The 20,214-nt window shown below is 38.2% G+C and overlaps 1 protein-coding gene across 1 annotated transcript in view; it reads left to right on the top strand.

Moving 5' to 3' along the window:
- Window positions 1–20,214, top strand: part of TRHDE (thyrotropin releasing hormone degrading enzyme) — a 524,500-nt gene that overhangs the window by 375,068 nt on the left and 129,218 nt on the right. Inside the window, exon 7 of the mRNA XM_075551269.1 lies at window positions 9,319–9,384. Within this exon, the coding sequence (XP_075407384.1) occupies window positions 9,319–9,384 (66 nt within the window). The remainder of the gene's footprint in view (window positions 1–9,318; window positions 9,385–20,214) is intronic.

Genomic DNA, 20,214 nt, shown 5'->3' with positions numbered 1-20,214 from the left:
TCAGGTTCTACTGTAGATAGATTTTAACCTTTTCCCCGGTGAAGCATGTTTGATGGCAGCAGTTTCCATTTTGGGTGCCATTTGTAAAGCATCAGGTAGGCGGTTGTTACTGTTATTGTCCGTGTTAGGCGCCATAGAATGGAATTCATCGTACTTACCCCCAGCCTGGACGTCGCCCAGCCACCATTCGGAGGTTGGGGCCCATCGTTGCAGGTAGTCTGCATCCCGGTTGGCAAGGGTCTTTCCGTCTGTTTGGTTTTGCCTTTCTACCATGCATACGGTGGCCTCTTCCAGGACTTAGCTCTTGATAGCAAGATCAAAGTCCATTAAAAATGTCTTGCCAACCTCACTTCTTTGGAACATTTTCAATGCACTTCTTCTAAGCGATCCCTCCTCCTTTTTCTGGTACTGCGGGCTACCTTCCACAGCCTCTCTTAAGTGCCCCCGTGCTTTGGCTTTCCTTACTCAGCGCCGAACTTCCCCTGCCTATGAGGCCACTGGAAATACCAGGACTGGGGTCAGGTGCCCTTGATGTTCAAAGTGATGTTCTTACTCATCCCCATTTGAAGAGGTTTCTGCCGCAAGTTTGTCCTGTGCAGTATGTCTCTTCACTGCTTGACAGCAGTTCCGTGAACATTGATCTAAGGAAGATGAAATCCTTGACCACTTCCATCTTTTCTTCATTTATCATGGTTTTATCTACTTGAAAGATCCAGGATTCAGTGTCCCGTGCACCTCAGGCCTTGGCCAGGGTCCCGAGATGCATTCAGAAGCCTGGTCAATGTGGTCCATCCAGTGCATACTGCCAAAGGCACTCCCCCCCTCACCCCCCACCCTGGCGACTGTCCCCCAAAGCATTTCCACTCATACTTTCCCACACCGGGACGTCAGGCCTCTCGCTTTCCCTACCGACAGGTATGGCTTGTGTTCCCGGGTTATGTTTGCTCCCTTTCCCTTGCGTTGTTTGTTCCCTTACGTTGTTTTCCCATGTGTATGTCTGCTCTCTCTGATAGGGCTGTCTACCCGGCCCTGGGGGGGAGGGGGACCTCATCAAAGATGAACATGTCAGCCTCTTATTAGACACCTCTACCCTCTTGACCCGTTGATCCCAGCTGAGGTGAGGCACCCTCAAGCCTGGTGACCTTAGGAAATCTAGAACAGAGGGTGTACGGTTCGTTGGCACCGGTCAGCCTCTCTACCAGGCTGTGTGGCCCTCAGCCAATAGATGAGAGTCCCACAAGTGTGACCTTTGATGCTTTTTCCTCCAGCCGCGGTCTCCTAAAGGGCTCGTCCATGCGTGCAGACTAATTTCACTCAGCAGACTGACTTCCAGCTCCTTCCACATCTGAAGGTGTGTCATGGATTCACAGCTGTTTTTTTGGGATGTGTATGGTTCCATTGTTTGTATATACCCGTGTTTCTTTATCCAATCATCTACTGGTAGGAATTTAGCTGTTTCCAGATTCTTGCTATAGTGAACTATGCTGCCATGGAAACGGGGGCCCAAACGTCTGTTGTAATCTGCTTCTTGTTTGCGTTGGGTATATGCCCAGTAATGGTATTGCTGGATCATATCATTTTTCACTTGTTTGGTTTTTTCACAATTGGTTTTTATTCATTATGGTTTATCATATCACATAATTATGATGCAGAAGTAATAGCAGGTATGAATATGGTAAGTTACTTCAAAGAAACAATTCAGACACTTTTATGATGAGTTACATTGTCTACACCTTACCACAATGACATATTACTAGAATGTATTTGCTATTGCTATGTGTTGTCTGTTAATCATCTGTGTTAGGTGTCATCATATCACCTTGACAGTGGCTGTACTTATCTACAAGCCCACCAGCAGTGGATCAGAGTTCCAATCTCACCACACCCTCTCCAGCATTTGTTGTTCTCAGTCTTTTTGTTCTTTTTTTTTTAATTGGTCAGTAGTTTTGGGTGTTAGGTGGTATCTTATGATTGTTTTGGCTTTGTTTTATTTATTTGTTTGTTTGTTTTTACTTACTTTATTGGGGGAGCTGATGGCTAGTGACCCGAGAGCATTCCTCAGGTGTTTATTAGCCTTTTGAATGTCATCCTTGGTTCTTGCTCACCTTCTCAGGGATCATTAGTTGTTTTTTTCTTATTGTTGTAGATTTTTACATACTGTAGATTTTAGTAATTAGTCATTTGTTTGTTGCGTCATTACTAAATATCTTTTCCCAGTACGTGGGCTCTCTCTTTACTCTTTTAAGGAAGTTTTTTTTTTTTACATTTTATTAGGGGCTCATACAACTCTTATCACAATCCATACAAATACATACATCAGTCGTATAAAGCACATCGGTACATTCTTTTCCCTAATCATTTTCAAAGCATTTGCTCTCCACTTAAGCCCTTTGCATCAGGTCCTCTTTTATTCCCCTCCCTCCCCGCTCCCCCCTCCCTCATGTGCCCTTGGTAATTTATACATTGTTATTTTGTCATATCTTGCCCTATCCGGAGTCTCCCTTCCCCCTTCTCTTAAGGAAGTCTTTTGATGTACATAAGTGTTTAATTTTTAATAGGTCCCACTCATCTATTTTGTCTTCCATGGATTGTGATTGGTTTGTTATCTCTGATAGCCCATATATTTCCTGCCCTAGGGCACTTACAATTGCCCCCAATTGTCTCCTGAATGACCCTGATAGCTTTGGGATTTACATTCAGGTCTTTTATCCACCTTGAGCTTATCCTTGTGCATGTGGTGAAATATGGGCCTTGTTTCATTCTCTGCAGGTGCATAGCCAATGTTTCAGCACTGTTTATTCAAGAGGGTATCAGCTTCCCAATTAAAGCCTTTTGGATCATTGTCAAAAATCAGTTGCCTGTATGCAAATGTTTTTACTTCTGTGTTTTCTGTCCTGATCTTTGGTGGGTGTTTCTGTCATTATACCAGTACCTGACTGCTTTGACAGCTGGTACTGGTTTTGAGGTCAGGAATTTCAAGACCACCTAATTTCTTCTTTTTTGGACTTCTTAGCTTATCCTGGGCTGTTTTCCTCTCCAAATGAAGTTGGTAATAATTTTTTCCCATTTCTTTGAAGAATGATGCTGGGATTTGGATCGGGATTGCACTGAATCTGTAGATTGCTTTAGGTAATACTGATATTTTCACAATATTGAGTCTTCCAATCCATGAATATGGGTATTCTTCCATTTTTGTAGATCCCCTTTAGTCCTTTGGAGTAATCTGTAGTTTTCTTCATACAGATCTTTTATTTTTTTATTAGATTTATTGCTAGGTAGCCAGCTTCTGTGTAGCTACTGTGAATGATATTGTTGCCCTGAAATCTTTCTTGGTGTTGCCCCCACTGGAATATAGGAATCCCATTGATTTCTGCTTGTTAATCTTGTATCCTGCTATACCACTAAACTGCTCTGTTGTTTTCAACATCCTATTGTGGACTCTTGTGATTCTCAATATATAAAATCACATTATCTATAAATAGCGACAGTTTCACTTCTAGTTTAGCCACGTGCACTCCCTTATTTCTCGCTGTTGTCTTAGGGTATTAATAGGCTAGGACGTCTAGCACAGTGTTGAATAAAAGTAATAAAGGACATCCTTGTCAGGTTCCCATATTCAGAGGAAATATTTTCAGCTTTTCTCTATTGAGTGTAGTATTGGCTATAGTATTTTTGTATATGGCTTTTACTGTATTGAGAATTTTCCCTTCTGTCTTCTTGAAAGCTTTTATTAGGAATGGGTGTTGGATATTATATTATCAAATGTTTTTTCTGAATCAGCTGATTTAATCACATGCTTCTTATCCTTTTTCTTGTTAACATGGTGCTTTACATGAATTATTTTTCAAATATTGAACCATCCCATCATCCCTGGTATGAATCCCACTTGGTCATGATGTAAAAATCCTCTTTTTACAATATACATGTCATTGCCTTTGAATTTGACATCTTAACGTGGTAAATCGTAGGATTGATTCAGAATGGTCAATACTAAACCATTTCTGGTGACTAATGGCTAGGATATCCATCCTTTTGCTTTCCATTTGATTTCTGAGAACTCATAATTTTCCTAGATTCAAACAACATCACACATCTCATGTTAGGGTTATTAATACATATTTGCAGCTTCTGCTCCTCATTGTGAGTCACGCTTCAGCAGCTACTAGTCTTGCAGGCTGCACTCCATCTCCATTATTATGCTCAGCTGTACTTTTGAGAAGGCAGCTCTTCAAGGCATATTTTGAGTGACTTCTAACTTGAGTGGCTCATCATCTTGTGCTCTATCTGTGAATATCCCCCTACTAATCATAAGGTTTTCAGTGTATCTCACAATGCTCTGCTACTATTTATAAGGTATTCCACGGCGAATCCCTTATAAGTTGAGAGCTGATTTCTTCTTTATAGCCTATTCCTAGTCTGGAAACTGTTGAAAACTTCTCACCTCAGGTGATCCTACTGGTATTTGACCCATCTTCTAGCAGTACAGCAACCTGCAATCTACCACAGTACAAGAAACTGACAGCTAGCAGTATTGACAAAGTGATTACTTAATTTTAAACCTAATGCTTGAATGAATGGTCTCTAAAAGAGGTATACAAGCCTACAGTGATATCGCAGGTGTACCTTAATTTGAAGCCCTGTATGTGGGTGGTTCTTTTCATGTATTTATCAATTTATCATTTTATCTACTAAAATAATATGCCTCCCATTTCTTATCAAAGTGTAAAACATACAGTAAAGTAACATAATATCAGGACTCGCATGGCTCTGTACCTCCCTGCTTCACAATCTTTCTCAAATGATGTGTGTTAAATCGCTGAATGTAACCATTCGTTGCTGGGGTAGAAAAATGTTCAGTATAAGATACATTTTGAGGAAACTAGGAGGTTTTCTATGAATTTATTTGCTGTTTCCAAAATATACAGTAAGAATGTTGTCTTCAATTCTAGCCCTGTTAACCATTTGTACATTCTTTGTTACCTCTGTGTGAGCCGCAGGCCTATTCAGTACGAAATGACTCTTTAACAGAGGGAAGGAAAGGCCAGGGGGGGATAAAAGATATGTAAACTAATTTTCTTACATATTACCTGTGACCTGAGCAGCATTTTATATATATATATATATATATTTCATTTCAAAATAACTGAAATAATTTGTTGTTTTATGAAATAATTGTAAACAATGATCTTGTGCTTTCTGATAGCAGAAAGCTTTACAAGTAATGCATGAATTAATATCCACTTATCTAGTCTCTGTTTTTTTGTGTGAAAGTTATGGTGAATAATGTTTTTGCTATTTACTAGATGACTCCATATAGGTAATGTTAGCTGTCAATAGCCGGGTCTTTAGTGTTTTCCTATGTAGATATTTAGACTAGATCAGACTTCCTGGGTCCCTAGCTCTATCACTTACTAGCTTTGAAAACTTGGATAGCTATACAGGCATGTATATATATAATTACATTTATATGCAATGACAGGGGACTAGAGCTCTACACGTATATTTATTTATAAAGTATTACAGTAGCAGATGAACATTGGGCCTCCACTCAAGTACTCCCTCACCCCAAGAACAATGTTTTACTAACACGGCACCCTGTGATGTTCACCTGCTCTGACATGATTGCTGAAGACAAAATGGGTGCATAAGCAAATGTGGTGAAGAAAGCTGATGGTGCTTGACTATCAACAGATATAATGTTATTGGATTGGGGAAAGGAACAAGAGCTCACCTTGGGCACACGGAAGAATTACAGCCAGTTGAGATGCAAATGAGGCAAAAGGAGTTTTATTTTTCTAGCTCAAGCTAGGGCTTTCTTCCCTACACTGCTCAGCGCAGCGGGACCCAGCGTCCAAAAGGGAATCAGCCCCGAGTTCTTTGTTCCCTGGGCTTTTATGGGGCTAGGGACCGGGGGCAGTCCAGTGTTGCTGTTCTTTAAACTTATTGGAGAAAACTTCTGGCATCAGCGTTGTCCAGTGGTGGTTGGTGAGTAGTTCTGCACGTATTTTCTTGACTGGTCAATTGGGGGTGGTGGTCGCTGCTCCCTACTGGTCAGTCTGGGACAGGTGATGCCGTCTCTGATAGAATTACCTCAGTGTCCAGGAATCTGAAATTAGAGCTTAAGCCTGCCCCAGACTTTGGTTTTATACGGCCTGTCATGGTGCTAGTGCCGGCAGTTGTAAACCAGGACCCCACAGTGTCAGGGGTCTTAAAGGCTTGAAGAAAAACAAGTGGCCATCTAGCTGAGAAACAACAAAGCCCACATGGAAGAAGCACACCAACCTGCGTGATTTCGATGTGTTGATGGGATCAGGTATCAGGCATCAAAGACCTCAAATAAAACAAACAAATTAAAGCATATCAATGGGAATGAGGGGGAAGGCAGAGTGGAGACTCAAAATCCTTCAATAGTAAATTGGACAACCCTTGTCAGAATGGTCACAAGGAAGAGAAGATCCAGTCAGGGTGCAATATAGCACCGATGAAACCCACAACCTTCCTCTGGTTCTTTACTTCTTCCTCCTCCCCCACTATCATGACCCAATTCTATCTTAAAATTCTGGGTAGACCAGAATTTGCATACTGGTACAGTATACACATTGAATCCAGAACAGATAACCCCCTCAGGACCAATAAGGGGTGAAAGCGATACTAGGAGGGTAAAGTTGGGGGGTGAGTAAGGGAAATACCATCACAATGATAGACATCTGGTCCCCAATCCCAGGGGGATGGATAGCAGAAAAGTGGGTGAAATGAGACAGCAGAAATTTAGACATGAAAAAAAGAGAGAGAATAATTTACAAACTATCAAAGGGGCATAGGGGAGTGAAAGTGGGGGAGGGACGAGGAAAAAAATGAGGAACTGATGCCACAGGCTCAAGTAGAAAGAAAATGTTTTGAAAAAGATGATGACAAGATATGTACAGATGTGTTTGACACAATGGACATATGTATAGGTTATGATAAGAGCTGTATGAGCCCTCAATACAATAAAATTAAAATGAAAATATAGATCTTATTTATTGGGTCCTTATAAATTAAAATGTATAAAACTTTTTGATAACTATTTAACACTGTATGTGTTCTGTCAGCATTATCATCATAGTTATCTTCATCATTACCACATCACAAACATCTTTCTAGTCTGCCTGGGGTTGGGAAGATAATGAATCCTGTCTAGCCTTAATGAAGCAAGATCATAATTTTAAATGACAGGTTGTCCTTATTCACATGAACTCATTCATGAAACAAATACTTAACTGAAAATTTGCTGGCCAAGTTTCTGTGCCCGAGGGATAGTGCGAGCAACAAGATAGATACATTTCTGCTACCGTGGAGCACATGTTCTGTGACAAGACAACAGAAAACAGACAAATACGTAAAATAATAAATAGGTAATATAAACAATAAAATATGTGACACAATAAAATTGGGATATTTTAATTTTAAAGAATTCTGTTTTGATGAAATATATACAATAACATATATAATAAAACATTTCATTTTCCCTGTGTTATCAAATGACATTAATTACATTTAATTATTGTATAAAATGATCATTATCTATGTCCAATTGTTTTCATTCCCCTTAGCAAAATCTCTGTATCCCACAAGAAATACCCATTTGCATTCCCCTTCAACACAATGAAAGTTGGTTTCCAAACATTTGCTTATTCTTGATATTTTATATAACTTGTTTATACATATTCTTTTTATTCATGTAATCCATATAGCAAGTCTTTTCATGTTTCATACATATCATAGCACACATCAGGACTTTTTCTTTATGAGTTACAACTCAATGAATGTCTGTATCACATGGTATTTGTCTATTTCTCTGTTGATGGACATATCCGTTTTCCTTGTTTCTATCTTTTGGTTATTGTGGATAACACTGCAATGGACATTGGTGGACAAGTATTTCTTTGATTTACAAAGATTGTTAGCTCAAAGCAATTTGAATGCTGTAGCTAATTTACTATTTTCCCTTTCTACTTTTGTTTCTGTTGTTGGTTTCTGTTCATCTGGGTTTAGCCATCCATCATTACTTAGAACATCATGTTGACTACGTGCCTACCTTTTGTCCAGATTTTGTTCTGTTATAGTAATGATTCTTAATGTGAGTAGACAGACACCCTTAGTATTTTCCCTGACTTGCTAAGTATTCATATTAACCACATTAGTTATACTTACATTGTTTTATTTGTATTTGAGTAAACATTTCTTCTCAAAGATCTAGCACAAAACTTATGTCGCGAGGTGATATAATACTAATAACTAACACCCATATATGTAGTTTACACATGTCATGCAGTGGATTCTTACTCATAGCGACTCTGAGAACACGTAGACTTGTCCTATTGGGTTTCTCAGACTGCTTGAATGTTAACTGAAAAATCAGCAGTTTGAACTTACCAGCTGCTTAATGCAGCAAAGAGGCGTCAATCTACTTCCGTGAAATTTCTTAACATTGGAAACCCTGTGCGGCAGCTCTGCCCCAGCCTGCAGAGTTGCTCTGAATTGGTTTGAATTGACAGCCATGGGCAATACTGATGCGAGCAGAGCGCAGGGCTGTGCTCTATGGAGCAGCCAGTAGGTTTGAACTACTGACATTTTGATCACTAGCTGAACTCTTAACCATGGAGTTATCGGGGTTCCTAACACATGGTGCTTAGTATTTTTAAGATTCTGTTCAAACAATTTGCATTTGTTAATTAATTTAATCTTGGGAGCAGCCATATGAAATATGCACACAAGGAACGTGAGATGAGAGGAGCACTGAGATCGTTGTCCCAGGGATACCTGGACAGTAAGTGGCAGACACACTGTTTGAGGCCAGCAGTCTGGTGCAGAGTTTGAACTGTTAGCCAGTATTCCGAAGTCTCCAGTCCCACAATTCTATTCCGCATGGAGCCAGGGGTGCATTCAGTAGCTATGTCACTCTACATTTATACTTTATTATGCTTATTAATGTCATATCTTCCTTATTAGTTTGTAAACTTATAGTGGAACTAATTTTTATTTACTTTGTAGATGGCTCAGTATGATTTTTATTTCACCCAAATTATAGCTTATTATTGTTCTGAGATAGTCTTTCCAAGAATTTTCTATTCTGCAATGATCAGTATTGCATCCATAAAACTTTCAGATCTACAAAATAAATAAAGTTCTTCCAAGTGGTATACGTTTTCTTGCTTTTGTTTAAGGCATATTTTAAAATAAATTACAAGAATACACTGTGTTTTATTGGTGTCAGAAAATTTTGGAATCATAACACTAGGTTGAAATTCTTTTATTTTTAAATATTTTTTTCTACAGGGTGCTGCTTTAATTCGAATGCTGGCTAATTTTATGGGCCATTCAGTGTTTCAAAGGGGTTTGCAAGTAAGTAAATTGCTTTGTTTTCTCTTAAAATTTTTCTTATTTGTATGCTATGCAGATGTTTTACAGTTTAAGAAATTACTGATATAAGATTACTAAATGGTATGGAAAACATTAAGATGTATAAGGTTAGCATCATCTTTCAATATGAGAAATGAAACTTATAAATACCATGTTCTCAATAGCACCAGAATAAGCTTGAAGTATTGTGTGATTGAGGATATGTTTAATTTTCATTTTAAATTAAAATTGTAAGAGCCCAAATAATTGATATAAAATTTTTAGAATGCCTACTTCTCTCTTTTTTCTCCACTGATAAGTTTATGTAAGGTAAGAAGTGATAATAACCTTAGGAAAATTATATTGTGAAGAAAAATCTTAATAGTATTTACAGCTACGTGTATTTTGTGTTTCTGTTGTTATTTATCTGATGATCATTTAAATTTTTATTTTTAATTAGAAAATACAGTGCTGTACAAATTAAAGGAAAATAAACAGTTTTATCAAAATGTATTTACAGTAGGAAGTATATTTAGGAGGAAATTTCTTAGAAAAAGAGGCTTCTTAATGGCTTTTAAAGTAAATACAAATACAGAAAAATAAAACTTTTACTCCATTGAAATCTGCTAGAGCAAATCATGTTCCTAGCAGCTGTGATTGATGAATTATTTATGATGCATTCTGCTACTTAGAAGTGTCCTTTAAAGTAAATTGATGTTCACCTGAAATACAATTATGCTAAGACAGAGAGAGCAATCAATCTTATCTGTTCTTAGTAAGCTTTCATTTTGAAATTTAAATAAACTACATCTGAGATCAGGTCATATTTTAGTAGTATAATTCTATGTTTACCCCCCACAATTTTTAAAGGTAAAATATAAAGCAAGAGTTAAATATGTTTTGACAAGGCTAGTTATACGTAGCACAACAAAGCAAAACTATACATTTCCTGAAGAATAATTTCCCTTAGAAAATATTTTCACAGATTTGTTCCAGCAGTGGTTGGAAGTTACTTTACTCAGCTCCTTCCATTAGGGAAACCTTCAGAAGAGCTGAATCCATGGAACCTATTTTGTTGGGGAGAAAGGGTCTGTTCTGATCACATAGTTGGATTTCTCCCTCCTCTCGAGGAGCGCCCTCCAAGAATATCAGAGGAATGTCCTTCTCTACCGCCATTTCTTTGTTTTCCCCATTGATGTTGTAGCATGACAGTTCTTGAAAAAATCTAAGCTTGTATAAGAGCAATACAAATTGAATTTGATTTCTTGGTAGCTAGTTGATGTGAAATCATTTTCTGAGTACAGTTTTTGTTCTTTTTCTCATCTGTCTGTATAGATTTGCTCAGCAGATTGAATAATCATAGTTATTTTATTTGGAAAGGATTATTATTTTGCAACCTTTTTTGCTTTATTTTGTCATATTTTCCTTAGTATGCAAAATGTGTACATTTTAAATATATCCTTTTATATTGAAGTATATTTTATAGACTTCAGATCAAGTATATCTGAAAAAACTATTCATCTGATTCTCATTACATTAAACTTGGATATAAAACTTGTTTTAATGTGTTACTTATCCTCTGAAACTTGATTTGGCTGTTAATTTTCAAGTAAGGGGCTCTATGTTTGTCCACATTGCATTTTATTTGCATTGTGACATCTCATTGGTCAGATAGATCTGTATCCTTCAGTACTTCACTTTCAGCTTTATTTATACTCATCACTCAAACTGATTTAGTGTATCATCAGCAGTTTGGATTAGTGTACAGTAGATCTCTATGTCGGGGTGATAAATTATCATCTCCTGAGCATGAAGATGTATGGGATACATTTTGAAGATGACCTCCTGAACAGACACTTCATGTCATGATGCTGACGGGTCAGAGTTGATATTAATATGCTTCCTTTCCAAAGGGGCTCAGGGGAGTATTGGTTTGCATGTTGTTGAGACAGCTAAGCCTGGCTGTCAGGGTTTACCTCGGCTGGACAAACGATGAATTCTTTTCATAATAACTATGACTACTTTCTGTTGACAAATAGAATTTTTTCATTTGCAAATAGACACTAGATTATGTTAACAGTTATAGGCAATATAAAATTTAAAATTGCATGTTTTTTCCTTTTTTTTTTTCGTTCCACCTCCCTACTCTTCTGGTCTCACTCGAGCATGCTCAAGCTTGTTCTGCCATCTGTCTGCCTGCCGGTCTATCTGTCTATCTCTTCTATTTATTCTCTGTTGTTTTATTTTTTGTATTTGAAGCTTTGTCTTCATGGTCCACACATGAAAAACATTACAATGATATTTTCTGTTAATTTTCTATATACCTAAATTTTTCTTTTCTGGCAGTTTCGTGTAATATTTGACAGTAAAATTTTGAGAGAAGAAACATTGAATCCTTTTGTTGTTGAGTTAATATGCCACTTATAAACAACATACATATATTTAAAGTAGGTTGCTTATATTTTTCCAAATGTGCACTCTCTATATTGTTCTTAAGATTGCATTTCCCAAAATAATAGCAAACATATTTCAGAAAGCATGACACAGTGAAATGAATACAGAGCAAAAATGATAGTCTTATTTATTTAAAAAATATTGGTGGGATTTCTGCAAAACACTAAATCTCCCTTATCCTCTGGTTCCAAAGTTTACAATTCAAAAGTTGAACTAGATAATCTCTAAGAGCCTTTCCATGTTTCATCATCTCTGAATCCAAATTTTATTTAATATGATTTGCTAGTTAGACAACTTGACTTTCATGTGAAACTAGTGTTCATAATTTGATGTGGAGAAATGTGAATAGATGGGCAAAAATATGCCACTGCTCTTCTTGAAGCTTGATTTAGATTCTGAATATTAACTCCATTTGACTTCTAGGGCATATAATACCTTAATTTTAGTCCATCAGACCAGCATTTATTGTTATGGAGAGTTTTTGATAGTGACTTATTTCTTTTTGTCAATATTTGACATATATATTTGTTTGATTTTAGTTACCTAAAATCATTTCATGATTTGCTATGGATAGTTTACATTTTCATAGTTAAGACTTTATCTGTCTTAAATTATGTTTTCGAAAAACTAAACAGTGCTTGGTGAATTTTACTGGATATTCTATCTCAATGATATTCCTTTTTAACCTGACAGGACACCTTCTTAAGTACCCATCTTTGAAGGTTTGCTTCAGGAAACCATAGCTGGTATATAATGCAGTAGCAAAGCATAGCAATATCATTCTAATATTTCAAGCACAAAGGGATTTAGCATAGAGAATATGGGTTTTATAAAACAGTTGGGAGGGATAAAAGAGTAAAAATGGGGAAGACTTCATAAAATCAAAACATTCAGGAAACACTATAAAATAACACTCATTTGCTTAGTTGCCAGCCGTACACCTGGAAGCCACCAGCAGTACCTTCTTCTGCACTTGACTAAGGGAAGTGTTTCCTTCTTAGTGCCTTCCCGATAGCTTGTGCCTGCTTCTCACCTGACAGACATTTGCCTTGGAGCCAATTAGCAAGGGATTCTGAGAAATGTGGCACCCAGGCCTCCAGCCTGCACAGTGCTCAACAGGGTATAGAAGGTAGCAAGGGGACAGGTGAGCTGACGACAGACAACTGAACAAACGTAATCGATCCATTTTGTTGTTGTTTTACTTTAGTGATTTTATTATTATTTGTACTATATATGTAGCTTTTTGTATTACGATACAGAGCTTTTTTATTTTCTTTTGTTACTTTAGTGATAGCTCCATTATTTTTGTTCCTTCCCTAATCATTGTATTACTTACTGCAGAAACATGTTCCCGTTTCCACCGGGTTTGTAATCTCCAGGCCCCTCTGGGGAGGGACTGGACTGGATTGGTGGTGTCAGGGTGAATCAGTACTGGTATGATATGTCTGAAATTTCCAACTATCTAATTATGACACTTCTAAAATAAGCGCTGACGAAAAAAGACAGGGGAATTGACTATTATAAAAGTTTTCTGTTTTTAATTAACTTAATATTTTATACTTCTGGTTTACGCGATCGAAACTGTTGGCTCTTCAGTCTACTCCCTTCACCCCCCTCCTGCTAGGATATGATAAATATATGGAGAAGAAATTAAGCAGCAGTTTTTCTAAATTACATTTAATTTAAAATCAAATATGCACGGGACAAAAAGCCCATCTGGAAAGTGAGCCAGTATGGCGTCCCAACCTGTATGTCTTCCTCACTGTAAGTGTCTGTCCAGTGAGAATTGTTGTTAAAAAAAATTACTGCAGGCTGTGTTCCCAATGGAGACTTAAATAGAGTTAGTGAAAACGCAGTAAAGAATTAGCAATAACTAGAAAGTCTCCTTGCACGTCGGGAACAAGTTATGCATCATATAATGCTACCTTTGAGGCCTCATTTTTGACTGTGTTATGCATATATCAAACAGCTTCCTAGACCAGTCTGTGAAGAGAAACTCGAAGCATCACTTTGGGAGGTCTGTATCCGTTCTCTACCGATCACAACACCCCAAACTCGTGCCGTAACCTCATTACTACCCTTTCCGCGCGTGGACAAGTTTCCGTGCTCAGTGCCGTTTTCCTTTCTTTCCCCGGGGTAACTGGAACTATAAATGTAATGTAAGTGTGCTCCTCTTTCGCCTCTCTATAAATTCTTGGTGATTGGACATGTCCCTCTGCAATGTCTCTTGCAACTCAAACCTTCAAATCCATTACAAATATTATCAAACAACATCCTTTGGTAATAGCTACATCTCTAATTTGCCAGAGTCTGTGCGGTTTCCATGCACACGCCTTCATCGTTACGCAGAGGAAGCAGTGTATGAGGTTAACGTGGGGGTGGGATGGGGGACGATCAACAAAGCAGGACAAACGAACTGGGATCTACCGCCTTTGTGCCATTCTTTCTTCCTAATTTGAGTCCGTTTAGTTCAGATCCTAGTTCTAGAAGAAGTCGCAGGATTACTTTTAAAGTAACCAATTCAGGTGCTGATTCTTTTAGATTGGACTTTTAAAATTACACGAGTCCTTTTAACTTCATTTATATTTGTTTTAATCTCCCTAATTACATTTTCTCTTGTTTTTCGCCCAGTAATAAAATAGTAAAGCTATAATTATGGGATCCTTAGATAACATTGATTGGCCCAGTAGCTATTACAAAAATAATTAGTATGTAATACTATTGCTTTTTCCTTTCAAACAAAACAATAATGTTTTAATGATTTGGCCCTGGTTGTACCATTCTTCATGTTGTTATGAGTCCACATGAGGGAATTAAAATTGTGAAGAAAGATCATTGTTAAGCTTGATATAAACCCAAGCCCTAAAATCTATGTCAGAAAGTGGGTCACCTTCCTGCTGAACCAGAGAGAGTAATTTAATATCATCTAAAATATGGTTGAATAGAGAAAGATTTCTCTTGATTAGTATTTAACTGCTCTTTTCCATAAGGTAACCTACAACACAGTGTTTGGGTCCAATTATCAAGGTGGAAATTGCTTATGCAAATCAATGTAAGGCAATGAGGTGTGGATAAAAAGCAAAAAGGAAATATCATTATTATTGGTTTGTGCTCATAAAATTCTGATGGCCTGAAGTAATGACAGGCACGATGCTACAGGGAGTATTAGCAGCAAAGCATGCTCAGTAACTTGTGTTCCAGGGAGATGCTGCTGTCTGTTAGCATGTGTATGCAGGACTTTTGTTTGAGACCTTCAGGCTTACAGTTGTGAAAGACTGCTCCCTGCATGTGGGCTTTCACGAAAATGAAAACTCAGATAGTAATAGAAGAGCAGACACAGTGTGTCAAAGTTAAGGTCCTTTCTGTGGAGATGGTTTGTGCTGCCGTCCAGATGGTGACTCAGTCACACTTAATCTAAAATGAATGGCCATGGACAGTTTCTGCTCAAATGTCTCTCTGTTTCATTTAAAATACGGCACAGTTTTATATATGTGATAGGGAAAAGAGTTACCGCTTGGTAATCATTGTTTGTGATGATACTTATGATAGTCTTACAAAACCGATTCATCACAACTGGTTCTAGCCATTTGGACTTTACCAAATTAGCATTTATTAACAAGTTAAATTACAAAGGCAAGATTAATGAACATGTAAAAGAGAAAAACATTTGATTTTTATTGAAAGATTGCTTGATGTGAAAATAGTTTCATGTGTAACAAATACTTTTAAAACTTAAATAGCCATGGCTATTTATATCTCTAAATAAAAAGGGATTACTTTTTGTCACTGAATTTGTTTATTGGAAGGCTTACACACGGAATCCTTACCATGTGCTTCTGAACTGCAAGCTTTCCTGTGACCTCTGCAGCTATATGGATGGAGCCATGCCTTAAGCATTTCGGTGCTAACTGAAGAGTCCAAAGTTCAAACCTCGTAGTTTCTTCTCAGGAGAAAGAAAGGCCGTCTGCCCCTGTAGGGAGTGCAGCCATGAGACTGACCGGGACAGGGCGTCAGTGCCCACCGACGGTCGCTAGGTATTGGAATCCATACAGTAGCAATGCGTTTCTGTGTAAGGATACAATTATTTGTAATCAACCAAAAAGCCTTTACTATTAAAGATGCACCCTTTTCTCTCCTTTTTTTAATTTGGACATTGCTTAAGTAAGACCAAAAAAGAATTGATGCATCTGAATTATGGTGAGAACATTTTTGAAAGTTCCACAGGCTCCCAAAAGGACTAAAAAGTCTGTTTTGCAAGTACGCCCAAAGTACTCCTTAGAGATGAGGACTTCAAGCGTTCATCCTAAATCCTTACATACTTTTTACAAACAAACTGACATCATGTTTGGTAAAGTAGAGGGCCGGTGGAAAGAGGAAGGTCCTCAAGGAGATGCGCTGACTCAGTGGCTGCAACATTGGGTACAAACCAAGGCGAAATGGTGAGCACGGTCCAGGACAGGGCAGTGTTTCATTGTATGTGAATCGGGTCGCTATTGGTTGGCACTGATTTGATGGCACCTAATAGAAACAACACATTCATTTTATTTATACTTTTATGAAGATTTTAGCCTTGTGTTTTATACACTTAAAATTGCAGCTTTTACTCTCCTTTTCAAAACTTTGTACAAATGCATATGCACTACAGATACTGAACATTAACATTTATATTGAAAATATCCTTCTCCCCTGGGATATCAAATATCTAAAATCATATGAAAGATGACATTTTGTAAGTTGATGACTTAAAAGAAATCTGTAAATACTGCTCCTGGTCACGTGTTTGAAAACGTACAGTAAGATCGAATGTGTTGAAAGACCTCTTTTCGGTCAATGGTAATCGTGCTTTAGCTCTCCTCTACCTTCTAAGTCTGTCTTGAGAAAGACACAACTTCACCTTGGCTGAACAAAGAGAGTGTGGGTCCTGCAAGCTATGGCCTTCAGACATTCTTTTAACTCAGACCTGAAGCCAAGCCTGAGACCACCTTTCAGCTGGTGTGTGAACAATAACACATGGGTGAAACTAACATGCCCCTCAGAAAAATCAAGTATATACACCTGAACAGATAGTATTTATCTAAAAGCAAAATCAAGCAGAATTGTTTCCAGTAAACTAACAGAAAGGGGGCAAACCATGGCTAACGAAAACAGGAAAACCAAGGCAGGAATGTGTGAAGTGCTGACACCTTGTGAGAATTGTAACCCCGGGCCAGGGAACTCCCCATGCATGCATTGCTGGATTAGAAATGAATTTGCTCTGGAAACTTTCATGTAAATCATAATAAATATTTTAAAGACAAAAAATGGTGGCATCACTTGCTTTCCTCAATATGATTCCATTTGTAAGCAATCTCCAATAGCCACCATCTGTTTGTTGGCTCAAGGCCTCCACCTGTGATTTAAAAAAACATTTAAGAACACTAACCATTTAAATATAAAAATTGCCTGTTAATACTTTGTGCTAACAGAACAAAATTATAGTTTTTCTTCCTATACTAAAAGCTATACTTAGTTATTTCTACAGCCCATATTTATGACCCATTAAATATCATTTATTCTATACATTCTTGTTATGTACTTACGGTAAGTAGTGAGTATTTAGTGCATGCTGTATAGAGCAGGCATAGTATACATTTCCATGAATCATAAAATATGATAAAGGATTCAAAGACAAATATATGGTGCTAACTGTGTTAAATGCTACGAGGGAGTGAGAGGAGGTAACTTTATCGGGTATTTAGAAGATCTTTCTTCAGAAAATGGATGATACACAAAGTTCTGAGGGCTATAAAAGGGCTGAGGGGAGATCATCAGGAAGAGGAAAGAGCTTGTGCAAAAGGTAAGAAAAATTGAGCATGTCAAAGGAAGCAAGCTAAGGTGCTTGAGAAAAGTTGGAAGGACAAAAGACAAGGTCGGAGAGGTACGGGTAGGAGCCCGTCATGGGGTATCCAAATAGACTTTGCGGAGAAAATTGGATTTTATCCTAAGTATAGTGGGGTGTTCTTAAAGGGTTTTAAACTGGGATGTTCTCTATCTTTCTGCAAATATTGCAGTGGCCTTGAAAGAATCAGCCTACCATTACGGTAACTGGCTAATAAAATTCGAAGGGAATTTAAGTATCTGGTAAAAGAGGATGAAAGGTTGGATATGGCATAATTAGGTATGCAGAGGCAGGGACATATTCAAAATGTATTTTGAAGGTACAATTAGCGGGGACTTGGCGTACATTGGACGAAGAGTGAGGTGTGGGAGCAGAGGGAGAGAACAGAGTCAAGGACGCCTCTGCGGTTTCCTGTCTGAGGGCCTGGGACCAACCGGGAAGGACTGTACCGGTTGGGGGTTCCGAGAAGAGGGAGGGCCACCTCAGATCCAAATGGAGCAGCTGCCAAGGCAGGCAGAGTACCAAGTGTGCAGTGTCGCCAGTGCCTGGAGAGAAACACGTTTCAACAACAAGAAAGCGAGCAGCAAGGTTAAATGTAAGATACATGTGGAGTAGGGGAAAAATGGAAACGTATTCTTTTGGAAGACTGCAATTTTATTAGGTTGAGTGGAATGGGTATAAGCGCATACTTTTTAAAAATTGCAAAAGAAGGATATTAGAAAAGTGAAGTAATTTGCTATAAAGGATATAAGGACTCACAGAAAGCTTTTGTTTTATTGACTACTTCAATATGGGAGCCCGTTGTACTAACAAGAAAAGGAATTTGGTAGTGCTCAAGAAGAGAAAACTGGCATCTCGGTCCTTGCGGTGGTGAAGGGACTACTTTTTATAGTAGAAAGATGCTTTCAATACACTTGAAAATCTGGTAGTGGGGAGATGAGGGAGCTCCTTTCTAATTGTGCTTTTTTTCAGTGTTGTTTGAGCAAGGGTCTGTAGTGGAAAGCTGAGGAGGAGAGGTGAAACGTGAGCATGTAGGTCTAAGAATAAAGAGGCACACCTACTAACTACTGATTGCCTCTTTGAGCTGGGTGATTATGAACGTATCATAGACTGAATCTGCTTAATTACAGGATTTTCTCCAGTGACGTTCAGCTGCACGAGTGCGGGTTTAGAGAAGAAAAATACTTGAATTCATCTGGAATTGTTTTTTTGCCAAGCTAGTATAATTGAAGAACAGAACTGAAAAGGGGAGGTGGCTATTTGCCAAGAATTGATTAAGATGAACTATGAAATCTAAGGAAAAAGAAGACAGAAAGTATCTCACACACATTAACAATATGAACACAAATAATAAACTAGTATAGTGTGTATGATTTTAGCACTGAAGAAAAGAAATTGCCTCTGAGAATATAAGAAATTTAATGTCCTTATAGAAGTGTCCTTAAGCCCATAAATGTAAAAATGTTCAAGGAAACCTTACCATTCTAGAACATGTGGGGCGGAACCTTCTGGTCTCGATTACATTGCTAGGCAGTCGTAGGTCCTGATGTCATGGAATGTGTAGGTATTGGAGAGAAGTGGAGATAGTGCGTATTTTTAAGTGTTACCTGTATGTCTTTCCAAACCTCTCCTCTTGAGGTCAGTGTCTGTACATAGAGGTATGGCGAGAATGAATGTCGTATGCCCATTTTCTGGGCTAGCTGCTAGCAAACTTGGCATCTCAGTAAATGGCTGCATAACTACATGTGCTAGGCCTTACAACTTCAGGAAATCTCTTAAACTCAGAGGGGAATTAGTTTTTTTCAGGTATAAAGTTTCGACTTCAACTTTTTCCTCCGTGCTTTTTGTGTTTAATTTGTTGTTATTTTAATAGTTTTTACTGGGGGCTCTTACAACTCCTATCACAATCCACACATGCATCCATTGTGTCAAGCACATTAGTACATAAGTTACCTTCATCATTTTCAAAACATTATCTTTCTACTTGAGCCCTTGGTAACAGCTCATTTTCCTCCCTCCCTCTCCCACGCACCCTACCTCATGAACCCTTGATAATTTGTCACTTTTTTCAGGTCTTACACCAATCTCCTTTCACCTGCTTTTCTGTTTGTTGTCTGTCCCCCTGGGAGAGGGTTATATGTTGACCATTGTGATCGGTGCCCCCTTTCTCCCCCACCTTCCCCTTGCCTTCCTGGTATCACTACTCTCATTATTGGTCCTGAGGGGGTTAGCTGTCCTGATTTCCCTGTGTTGCAAGCTCCTATCTGTACAAGTGTACATGCTCTGGTCTAGCCAGATTTGTAAGGTAGAATTGGGGTCATAATAGTGGGGAGTGGGGGTCACGGAGGAAGCATTAAAGAACTAGAGAAAAAGTATGTGCACACTGACTGGCTCATCTCTTCCTCGTGACCCTTCTGTGAGGGGAAGTCCAATTGTCTATAGACGGGCTTTGGGTCTCAACTCTGCCCTTCCCCTCATTGACATTGATGTGATTTTTTTTT

This window comes from Tenrec ecaudatus, chromosome 6 (genome assembly GCF_050624435.1).
Source record: "Tenrec ecaudatus isolate mTenEca1 chromosome 6, mTenEca1.hap1, whole genome shotgun sequence".
Lineage (NCBI taxonomy): Eukaryota > Metazoa > Chordata > Mammalia > Afrosoricida > Tenrecidae > Tenrec > Tenrec ecaudatus.
The sequence above is the reverse complement of the archived record's forward strand: the minus strand, read 5'-3'. Positions and strand labels throughout refer to the sequence as shown.